At 41.3% G+C, this 12,378-nt stretch overlaps 1 protein-coding gene across 6 annotated transcripts in view; it reads left to right on the top strand.

The window, feature by feature from the left end:
* RGS20 (regulator of G protein signaling 20) overlaps positions 1–12,378 on the top strand; it is a 52,580-nt gene extending 40,202 nt beyond the window's left edge. For all 6 annotated transcript variants that reach the window (XM_044245599.1, XM_044245603.1, XM_044245598.1 and 3 more), the window contains exons 3-5: positions 2,333–2,419; positions 8,629–8,863; positions 11,668–12,378. In XM_044245599.1, the coding sequence (XP_044101534.1) occupies positions 2,333–2,419; positions 8,629–8,863; positions 11,668–11,856 (511 nt within the window). In that variant the 3' untranslated portion in view covers positions 11,857–12,378. The remainder of the gene's footprint in view (positions 1–2,332; positions 2,420–8,628; positions 8,864–11,667) is intronic.

Below are 12,378 nucleotides of genomic sequence, written 5' to 3'. Positions count from 1 at the left end.
GGGGAAATTGGAAGGGGAAGTGAACCATGAGAGACTATGGACTCTGAAAAACAATCTGAGGGCTTTGAAGTGGCAGGGGGGTGGCAGGTTGGGGGAACCAGGTGGTGGGTATTAGAGAGGGCACGGATTGCATGGAGCACTGGGTGTGGTGCAAAAATAATGAATACTGTTATGCTGAAAATAAATAAAAAATAAATTTTTAAAAAAATAAAAAAAAAAACAAATAAAATCTTTAAGGGGGGGCGGTTGTCGCGGGCAGGGAGGGAGAAATGAAACAAGATGGGGCCAGGGAGGGAGACAAACCATAAGAGACTCTTAATCTCACAAAACAAACTGAGGGTTGCTGGAGGGAGGGAAATGGGAGGGATGGGTTGGCTGGGGGATGGACATTGGGGAGGGTATGTGCTACGGTGAGTGCTGTGAAATGTATAAACCTGATGATTCATGGACCTGTACCCCTGGGGCAAATAATACATTATATGTTAATAATAAATAAAAAATAAATAACATATTGTGAAGTTGAAACATTATAAAGGTAATAATAAATAAATATAAAAGTAGGCAAAAGATCTGAGCGGACAGGTCTCCAAAGAAAACATATAAAGAGAAAATAAACCCATGAAAAACTATTTCATCTCGTTAGCCATTAGCAAAATGCAAGTTAAAAGCACAATGAGATACCACCGCCTACCCTCCCCCGAGATGGTAAGAGTAAGAAAGACGGACACAAGTGTTGACAAGGATGTCGAGAAACTGAGTCTTCCAGCATTCCTGGAGGAATATTACATGGCACAACTGCTTTGGAAAACAATATGCAACCTCCTCAAAATGTTAAAAATAGAGTTACCCTAGGAAAGCATTTCCGAAGTGTCTACCCAAGAGAAATAAAAACAAACGTCCACGGGAAAAAAAAAAAAAAAACTGGTACATGACCGTGCACAGCAGAATTATTTGTAAATAGCCAGAGTGCAAATAACCTAAACGTTCATCAGCTGATGGATGGATAACAAATTGTCACATATCCACACAAGGGAATGTTATTAAGCTGCAAAAAGTAACCAAGTACTGATACACCCACTACAACATGAATGAAACGTCAAACCATGATGCTGGGTGACAGAAGGCAGCCACCAAAGACCACGCGCTCTAGCATTCAGAAGAAGCGTGTCTGTAGAGACAAGAAGTCCGTTAGCGTGTCTCTGGGGCAGGAGGACGTGGGATACAGGGGTGATGGGGAGGAGCTGCTCTTTGGGCCTTCCTTTCAGAGTGATGAAAACGTTCTGAAGTTAGATTGTAGTGATGGTTGTACATCCCTGTGAATATGCACAAACCACTAAATTGTACACGTTAAACAGGTAACTTCCTGATGTATAAATAATGCTCAGTAAAGTAATAGCCTTGATATGTACAAACAGGAACCAGTTAGGAGAGGAGATGAAAACTGCATTTACAGTAACAACACAAACAATTGAAGTGTACAAAGAGATGTAGAAGACGTATACAAGGAAATTTAAAGTCTCCTGAAAAATAAAATAAATTTTGTTTGTATCCTTTCCTCCAACACTTTTTCCAAGTATACCTATAAATATTTAAAACCTCCATTGGATTGGAAACACAAACACATTTTGCCTAGAGAATGCACACTTTTTTTCAAGGTGCAGAAATGAGATGAAAACCCAAAACATCCCTGATAACCTGACCTTTTTATTACTTTCTAATGGACGTGTTTTTATGAAAATTACTATTAATGAAGGGGCCTGGGTGGCTTGGTTGTTAAGCGTCTACCTTTGGCTCAGGTCATGATCCCAGGTCCTGGAGTTGAGCCCCACATCAGGCTCCCTGCTTAGCCTGATGCTTCCCCTGTTTTTGTTCTCTCACTCTGTCAAATACATAAAGCTTAAAAAAAAAAAAACTATTAATTTAAATGTAAACTCTCCCTCAACTAGTGTAGACCATAATATTATAATTTATTCCGTTAATATTTTAGCATCATACTTCTGGGGTTTTTTTAATATTATTTATTTATTTGAGAGAGAGTGAGCACAAGTTGGGGGCAGAGGCAGAGAAAGAGAGAGAGAGAAGCAGACTCCCCGCTGAGCAGGCAGCACAACAGGGCTCATCCCAGGACCCCGAGATAATGACCTGAGTTGAAGGCAGATGCTTAACCAACTGAGTCACCCAGGATCCCTACTTTCAGTTTTCTTAAGAAAACCAGTCAGGGTCAATTTTTTTCAAGAAAAGAAAGAAATTCTACATGGTGATCTGGAGTTCCCTTTAAAATACTCAATGCAGAATGATCTCAACTGACATGGAAATGTCTTGTTTCATGCAGTCTTACTGTTAGAAACCAAGAAGAACAGAGACCCAGGAGGCCCTCCCATGAACTCAGAAGAGAAGACCTTCCAACCTGCGAAGAAAGGTAAATCTCATTATTGTTTAGCTCACTAAACTGACAAAAAGGCCAACCTTATTTTTTCGGCATTGTAACAGTTTCTCTAACTGCAATTTAATAATATCAAATCACAATGTGACACCCCATTTCCACTCTGCAGAGTTCATTGTGTGATAGGGAGAAAAATTAGTTCCATTATTAAGTTCATCCCTGCTAATCACAAATATAAATCGATGCTTCTTGACAAAATGTGACATTATCCTATTTTCATATGATAGACTTTCTAAAATAAAAGACCATAGTGAAACATGAATGTTTAATTTTCAGGAAAGTTTTAGAAGTCCATTTTTTTCTTAACTATTAAGTTTATACTCTAGATAATGTAATACTGTCTTCATTTTAGTATTTTGAAAAAAAAAAGTTGGGATGAAAACACATAAAATTACTTTCCATCGTACCAGATTTTAAAGTTACCTTGTTTTGTCCTGTATTATTAATTGGCTTACTTTCACTTACCCATTCTAATACCTTCTCTTGATATTATACCTATATTATCACATATACTGGACAAATATCCTAAAAGCATTGTTCAAATAGATCTTGTATTAAATTCCTTATTTTAAGATTTTATTTATTTATTTGACAGAGATTAGAAGTAGTCAGAGAGGCAGGCAGAGAGAGAAGGGAAGCAAGCTCCCTGCTGAGCAGAGAGCCTGATGCAGGGCTCGATCCCAGGACGCTGGGATCATGAACTGAGCCAAAGGCAGGTGCCCGTAAATTGCTTATTTTTTTTAAAGATTTTATTTCATTTTTTTATTTATTTGACAGACAGAGATCACAAGTAGGCAGAGACGCAGGCAGAGAGAGAGAAGGAAGCAGGTCCCTGTTGAGCAGAGAGCCCGATGTGGGGCTCAATCCCAGGACCCTGGGATCATGACCTGAGCCGAAAGCAGAGGCTTAACCCACTGAGCCACCCATGCGCCCCTAAATTGCTTATTTTTGAGGGGAAAAAAACAAGTAGATTAAAAGGTTACTTAAGTGTTTCTTTTTCATTCTTTATCTTATTTATCCTTACCCAGATTTTTCAAAGTCTGGGAAGCATAATAAAATCTTCCACAGTCTGGGGCACCTGGCATGCTCTGGAAGAGCATAAGACCCTTGATAATCATGAGTTCAAACCCCATGTTGGGTATAGAGATTTCTAAAAAAAAAAATAAGTAAAAACTTTTGGAAAATATTCCACAATTTATGAGTTTGTTTAAAAATAACTTTTATCAAGGGACATCTGGGTGGCTCAGTGGGTTAAGCTCAGGTCATGGTCTCAGGGTCCTAGGATTGAGCCTCACATCGGCTCACTGCTCAGTGGGGAGCCTACTTCTCCCTCTGCTCCTCCCCCCACTTGTGGCACTCTCTTTCTCTCTCTGTCTCAAATAAACAAATAAAAAGTATTTTTTTTTAAAGATTTTATTTATTTATTTGACAGAGAGAGATGGCAAGCAGGCAGAGAGGCAGGCAGAGAGAGAGGAGGAAGCAGGCTCCCCGCTGAGCAGAGCGCCCGACGCGGGGCTCAATCCCAGGACCCTGAGATCATGACCTGAGCCCAAGGCAGCGGCCCAGCCCACTGAGCCACCCAGGCGCCGCCATAAAAAGTATTTTAAATAGCTTTTATCTTGAGGCACCTGGCTAGCTCAACTGGAAAAGCATGCAACACTTGATCTCAGGGTTAGAGTGTTCAAGTCCCATGTTGGGTGTAGATTACTAAAAAAATAAACTTTTATTTTAATGGCTTTTATTTTATATATTATGTTATGTTGTGTTCTGTACCAAAGCTTTGAGGCTTTTATTCTGGAACCAGAAAGCCTCGTTGAGGGCTAACTCTAACCATACTGACAGTGGGACCTTGGGCACTTTACTGAGAAGCCACACTCTGCCTCAGTTTCCTTATATGTAAAATGGGGATCACAGTTTACTGTTGGCTATTGTGAGCCTGGCAAGCATTCAATATATGTTGGCCATTATTTGTTCTCAATCAAATTTCAGAATATGAAATGACTTTATCCAACATAGTGCTTTTCATTTCCAATTCTACTTAGATATTAATATTATTCTTATTGCATTTGCCTCATATATCTTTGCCTATTTGTTCTTAATTTTTGTAATATTTTGTATGATTTGTATGACTGCTGAAAATAGCATTATGTTAGATTTTGGTCCCTTAGCAGTCTGTCTCTAAATGGGGAATTAGAATTCAATGACATTGGGTCAGTTATTTTGATGACGACTGGTAAATTTAATCTTCTAGCATATTCTTTGATTCCTTGTAATACCTCTTAACTAATTCCTTAATTTTGTTTGGTTTTGGTTTTTGCTATTTGAACTGTCCCTTCTTTGCTTTTAGGTCCTTCAGTAATGCATATTGTTTTCTCTTGTTTTAAATATTTTTATTTATTTGTTCCTGTGTGTTTGTTTTTAAGTAGGCTCCACACCAAATGCAGGGCTCGAACTCACAACCCTGAGATCAAGAGTTGCATGCAGTACAGACTGAGCCAGCCAGGCACCTCTGCTCTCTCTTTATTTTTAAAAAATGTACTAGCAATTGCCTTTAACTTTTTCAAAATCATCCTTTAATATGTATTTCTGAAAACTGACAGGAATAAAAAAGTATCTTTTGACTCCTCATATTTAAAGAACATAATTTAGGATACTTAGCCACACCAATTTAACTTTCTGAAAAAAATCCAAGATTTTTATGTAGATTAAGTTATTATTTTTAAATTATGTTTTCAACATCTTTTAAAACATTTTCTTTCAAAACTAATTTCCCTAGATATAAAGGATACTTTGTTTTCATACATAATGCTTTTTTACATGATAAAAAGTCTACCCACTATAAAAATAAAACCAAACACTACAAAAGTTTTGCAATAAAAACTCAGTCTTCCTTGTTTTCTAGACCTTGTCCCAATCTCCAGATATAACCGCCATCATGGGTTTTTTTAATATGTCCTCAAGGGAATTTTCTATGCATTTACACATAGTTGAACAGAAATGGGATCCAACTATACACAATGAAGCTAATTTGGAAACTAAACCTGAAACAATTGTTTCAATATCCTTTTTTGGGGAGGGGTCTGCTCACTCCCTTCTCTCTATAATCTACTTTCTCTGGTCTTAAACCTTTCATGTATGCTTCACTGCTGGTTCATTATAATCCATCTTCAAGATGTGTTTCAAGAAAAGGACATAGAATTTCTACTGTGAACCTCTATATATGTGAGTGTGGGTTTTTTTTTTTTTTTAAGATTTTTATTTATTTATTTGAGAGAGAGACAGTGAGAGAGAGCACGAGTGAGGAGAAGGTCAGAGAGCGAAGCAGACTCCCCATGGAGCTGGGAGCCCGATGTGGGACTCGATCCCGGGACTCCAGGATCACGCCCTGAGCCAAAGGCAGTCGTCCAACCAACTGAGCCACCCAGGCGTCCCAGAGTGTGGTTTTTTTTCTATGACCTTCACACAACTAGAACAAGTAGCCACATATCAAATTTTGGGGTATACATCTTCTACCCCTCCAAACTAAATACAGAATTTTTGGTAGTGTGGCAAAGTAGATCACCAGAGGGGCTTCCCAATGTGGAACAACATATTTTGCATTATTCCAAAGCTTTTGCATCGCTGGAATCCTAGAAAGTAAGGAAAATGACAAAGTACCTGAAAACCCATTTTTAGTATATGTGCTGCCGAAGCGAGCACAGTACCTGAAAACCCAAAGCGAATTTAAAAAGTAAGCAAAAACCTGAGAGGTGAGACTGCTAAGCACAGGAATGAAGGGTTTTCTCTGAGAACAAGTACAGAGCAGGGTGGGGACGGGGTGTTGAAACTGAGATCCCAGATTAAGCCCTAATTTATGAAAGGAGCCCAGGTAGTCCGGGGTCAGTTACACCACCTAGATCTCAGGAGAAGCCAACACATGACATCGCTGGAGGAAAGAAAACATACTCAATTTTGACTCTCAGTTTTCTAAAGAGTAAGACCAACCAGACTCTAAACCAAAACTTAAAGGACACAACCTACAACCCGTGACAGTCTGTAGAAACGATGCTTGGATTTAGAGCCCAAAGCACTTCAGATATTAGAATCATCTATAAAAATATATAAAATAATGGTTTCTGAAATGTATAAAGCAATCAAAGATGGAATCACAAAAATAAGTGAGCAGAATCCAACTATCAGAAGTGTCCAGGAGGACTATGAAGTTGTACTATAGTTTTGCATGATGTCACCTTGGGGACACTGGACAAATGACACATGGGATCCCTCTGTATTACTTTTTCTTATTTCTCTGTTTTTAATATTGTTTTTATGAGGCCAGAAGTCTACACTTTTCTTGAGGCCAGAAGTCCAAAATCAAGGTGTCAGCAAGGCCATGCTCTCTGATGGTCTAGGGGAGACCTCTTCACTCTTAGAGCTTCTCTGATGGTCAGGAGTCCTTGGCATTCCTTGGCGTCATGCCAATCACATGACCATCCTTCCCCAGTGTGTGCCTGTCTCTGTATCCAGATTCCCCTTTGTTGTTGTTGGTTTCCTTAAAATTTTATTGATTTATTAGACGGTGAGAGAGAACAAGCAGGGGGACCAGTAGACAGAGGGAGAGGGAGAACCAGGCTCCCTGCTGAGCAAAGAGCCTGGACTGGATCCCAGGACTCCGGAATCATGACCTGAGCCCAAGGCAGACACTTAACCAGCTGAACCACCCAGGTGCCCCCAGATTCCCCTTTGTATAAGAATATCAGTCCACTGGGCGCCTGGGTGGCCCAGCCATTAAGTGTCTGCCTTCAGCTCAGGTCATGATCCCAGGGTCCTGGGATGGAGTTCTGCATCGGGCTCCCTGCTCAGTAGGAAGCCTGCTTCTCCCTCTCTCACTGTGTCTCTGTCAAATAAATAAAATCTTAAAAAAAAAAAAAAAAAGTATCAGTCCACTGGATCGGGGCTCATCTTTATCACCTCATCTTAACTTAGTTAAATCTACAAAGACTCTATTTCCAAATCCAGTGACATTCTGAGGTACTAGAGTTATGATGTCAACATATCTTTTCTTAGGGGACAGTACTCAGCTCACAACACCCTCCTACAAAATAAACACTAAATTCAGTGGGTTTTTACAGATTGGTTCCACAAAGCAGTTCTGGAATTAATCATTCCAAGATTATACAGGTTGTGTATAACTACCCAAATGTCTCAGAAATCAATTCAACAGGGATACCAAAATCAGATGAGGACAGTACAAGATTGGGAAGTTGGAGATAAATCCGGAGTACTCAGGAACTCTGGCCACATGGAGCCATGCGGGCGAATCTTCGAAACTTAGTGTGGGGTGACAAAAGCAAGTGGCAGAAGAACATAGTGTCAGCCATTTTTATAAAGTGAAGGAAAAAAAAAAAAACACTGAAGGATATATTCTTCAGGGATACCTACCTACATAAACACGATGAAAAGGAAGGTGGGGGGGAGAAATTATTTGATAGGGATCATTGTTGGACAGGTGATGTTTTCTGACCTCTATATAATTAAAATATCAGTAAAAATGAACTAAACCAGGGTGGGTCCAATGTCAAACCCAGCAGTTCCCTCAGGGTGGGGGAGTCAGGAGAGCGGGGTGCGGCCAGGGGACGGCAGGAGGCGCAGCTGGTGGTGAGGAGCAACTTCAGGGTGTGCTTGTTCTCATCCTTTAGAGCTTGCACTTATGTAAACTATTCTTTCCCCGTTCTCTGTAAAATTCTTTTTCAAATTTTAAAAACTTTAAAAAAATTTTTTTTTAATTTTTAAAAAAATTTTTTTAAATCTGTGGCTGTTCTGGAAGGTAGTGTGCTAAGTTCTGATGTACTTCTCACTGGGAAGCCTTGGTCAGATGCTTCTAGGGTTTTTCTTTACTGTTACAATTTTGAAACTTTGTCAGGACTCATCCAGATGTAAAAAGTACATTCTTAGCAGTTCTAACGATCGGTCTGCGAGCATTTAATGGGCAACAGCTGTGCACTCCAGCTGAACAGCTGGAAAGGATCATACTCCTGTGTTTTTGCAAAGGGCCTATGGAAGTGAGCACAGCTCTCTCCTTTCCTAAAAGGGCCGAGGGGCACATTTTCATCCTCAGAGGGGAAAAGGGTAGGTTTCTAGTGAAATTCAAAGTAACTACTGATAACATAGCTCCCTCTTGCCCCTTTCTTTCCATCTCCACTAAGCCCAAGTCCCACCCTGGAGGAAGTCAATGCCTGGGCTCAGTCCTTCGACAAGGTAATGCTCACTCCAGCGGGAAGGAATGCTTTTCGGGAATTCCTCCGAACAGAGTTCAGTGAAGAAAATATGCTTTTCTGGATGGCGTGTGAGGAACTGAAAAAGGAAGCTAATAAAACGATCATTGAAGAGAAAGCAAGGATAATCTATGAAGACTACATTTCTATTCTTTCTCCGAAAGAGGTATGTATTCCCACAAAGGGCTTCCTCCTGGGAGGCCCTTGGAAAATGAACATCGTCAGTGTAGGGGTCACCGGGCACAGTGACAGCTGGTCCAAAACAGAGATGACTCCACCTGCACTCGTACTATCCAGATGCCTTTGACCGTGGTCCCACACGTGGGCTCTCCGTGGGCCCTGAAATCTGTGAAAGACTTTGTGCCTCTTTCTGGAAAAAGTATTCCTGACTTTCACCAGATTCTCCAGAAGGGGGAGTCTATGCGTTTTATTGTAAACACTGTTTTAAAACATTAAACCCTGTAAGCATTTCTTTAAAATTGTTCTTTTATTCTGAGCACCAATATTTTTTACAGGTATTTTTATTTGACTAGACATAGCCTCACGAATATGAGACAGAGCTTTTCCCTGAGGTGTCCTTCTCTTAGAGCAGAGAGACTACCTGGGAGATTGAGTCAAGCTTCCAACCAGCCCGTTTTTGTTCCTTCGTATCTAAAAATCGGTGGGGTCAGGGTGATCTCAAAACCGAGCTCCTTCTTTCTTTTTTTTTTTTTTTAAAGATTTATTTATTAGAGAGAGATCGTGTGAATGAGTGGGAGGAGGCCCAGAGCGGGGCAGAGAGAGAGAATCTCCAGCAGACTCCCTGCTAAGCATGGGTCGTGATCTCACGACCCTGAGATCATGACCTGAGCCGAAACCAAGAATCAGAAGCCCGACCGGCTGTGCCGAGGCAACCGTAGCTCCTTCTTTCTTTTTTCTTTTTTCTTTTTTTTTTTTCCAATTTATTTATTTTCAGAAAAACAGTATTCATTATTTTTTCACCACACCCAGTGCTCCATGCAAGCTGTGCCCTCTATAATACCCACCACCTGGTACCCCAACCTCCCACCCCACCCCCGCCACTTCAAACCCCTCAGATTGTTTTTCAGAGTCCATAGTCTCTCATGGTTAATCTCCCCTTCCAATTTACCCAAAAGCACATACCCTCCCCTAGCTCCTTCTTTCTTAAAACTCCAAGTGGAACTCCAAATTCTTTATATTCTTGAGTGGAATAGTAAGGTAGACCAGGGGAATTCGTGGAAGCAGATCATAAAGGCCTCCTGACTGTAAACTTCAGACTTAGCCTGAGTGCCTGGCCAAGTCAATGCCGGGCCTGAAATTGGGAGTGTCAGAATGGGGTTTGCTTTAGAAGAAGCCCTCTGACCAAACAGCGGGGTGGTGTGGAGGGGCACTCGGGAGACAGGAGGCCAGTTAGGAAGCCAGTGAACCAATCCAGCAGGAAACGATAAGTGACCTCCCCAAGGGTCTTGGCAGAGAAGAGGGACGAGGTAGACAGGTCTTAGAGGGGTTAAAGAGGCAGGGTGCCTGAGACTTTGTGACTAAACACAGAGCCAGAGGGAAAAGGATGAGAGGGACTTGGAATTGGATGGAAATAAATCATTCTTTTCCTCCACAAGCTATGTAAGAAAGAGATCAGAGATGCTGGCAATCTGCGTTGAATGCAGAGTTGGTCTTTGAACAACACAGGGTTGGGGGCACTGACCCCACACAGTTGCTAACCTATGTGTAACTCTGATTCCCCAAAAACTTACCTACTAAGAGCCTACTGTTGGCCAGAAGCCTTAGTGACAACACATACATACTTTGTATATGTATTCTACACTGTATTCTTCCATAAAGTTACAGAAAAGGAATTGTTACTCAGAAATCATAAGAGAATATAATTCAAACCCATGTTGTTCGAGGTCAACTGTATTGAGCTACCTATGGGTGGGTGCAAGGGGCTTTCTAGGAGGAAAGTGGGCCTATCATCTGGAAAAACAGATCACTGAAGTCAGTATTTACTGATTCAGCTAGTCATATTTTCAGGTTCATACGAAATAGTAGCATGTGCACTGTACAGCACTGGAACTATCATGGCCTCCTGGGCAGAGCTGGTCCGGCCAAGGTCCTTAGCACGGAAGAGATGTGTGAGCTTGGCTCTGCAGCCTGTAGGCATGTTTGTCTGGCATCCTATGGGGAGAGTCTGAGCCCAGTAGCTTGCTCCGGTCTGAGACCGCCTTTTCTAGGATGAGGAAAACATCAGAGAAAGAAGAGCCAATGTCTCCTAAGGTCTTAGGACTTCCAAGCACTTTAAATAAATTCTCATTAAATCCCCACCAATCACCATTATCCATCATCATTTTCCTCTTTACGGAGGAGTTCATTAAGGTGCAGCTTACCTTGTCCCAGGCCCCACAAATAAGCAGTGACACACAGCTGGTCTATAAACACTGGCGCTGTGCTCTTAACCCTTCCACAGTGCCCTGAGTTAGCATCCATTCACCAGCCAGCCTGATGCTCATTCCCAGAAATCTGCAACTGTGTTCGACCTGGCCACAGCCTGGGACCTCCCGGGGTTAGACCTAATGTTATCAGGAAATTAGCAAGTCTATTCTTTAGAGGACACAGTACAATCTATTTAAAGGAAAACAGTGTTGTGGTTTTCTAGAACAGTGTGATCCCACCAGCACAACCTAGAACTTGTGACAAATAACACCTTTTCAGGCCCCTCCCCAGACTCACGGAGTCAGAAGTTCTGCAGGTGGGGGCCAGTAATCATTTAACAGGCACTCCAGGGGCTTCTGATGCTGCTAAAGCTTGAGAAGCCCCTGCATTATGTGTTCAGTTTTTTCAGCAATTTAGATTTTTGGATGACTTTTTGTTTGGTTTGGGATTTTTTTTTAAAAACAGAACAAGCCATCATGCGATGGGGATGGATTTCCAAAGAGAAATATGTCTAATACCACTCTTATGTGTTTCTACTGACAGGTCAGTTTGGACTCCCGAGTAAGAGAAGTCATCAATAGGAATATGGTGGAGCCATCCCAACACATATTTGATGATGCACAACTCCAGATCTACACCTTAATGCACAGAGACTCCTATCCCCGGTTCATGAACTCTGCGCTTTATAAAGATCTGCTGCAGTCCTTAGCTGAGAAATCAGTTGAAGCATAGGATGTTATCAAATATATTATTAATAAAATAATAAAAGAACTGATGGACTACATCTAGTACAGGGAACTTATAGGTAGTAGTACCTTCTACTAGAGTAATACTTGGGCTGTTTTAATAAACATGCTTCCTTTTACAGAAGCCTATATATTCACAATGTAAACTGTGGCCACCTGTACTGATACTTCCGGGGGGATAGTGGGGTATGGCTGTCTTAGAAAAAGATAGGATAGTTACATTTATGGTCACCGCAGCATGTCGTCAATGGTGAATGATACTCTAGAAGACTCCTCCTGCCTGAGGCACGTAGGTCCATTGGAGCCAAGAGGACTGCCTTTGTTTTGCATGAGTGCAGTATCTGATGACCCTCCTCCCAAGGAAAAGGCGTTCAAGTGTTTCTTAGCTACTCCTTTCCATCTGGCTGCTTTGAATATTTTGCTTCTCAGTGCCATCACTGGACCCAAATCCCCATTTTATAAAGATGTGTCACCACTACTTATAAAATGGAATTCCGCTTTTATCTTA

The sequence above is a fragment of the Neovison vison genome, chromosome 4, assembly GCF_020171115.1.
Source record: "Neovison vison isolate M4711 chromosome 4, ASM_NN_V1, whole genome shotgun sequence".
Taxonomy (NCBI): domain Eukaryota; kingdom Metazoa; phylum Chordata; class Mammalia; order Carnivora; family Mustelidae; genus Neogale; species Neogale vison.
Note: the sequence above shows the minus strand (reverse complement) of the source record. Positions and strands in the feature narration are given on the sequence as shown.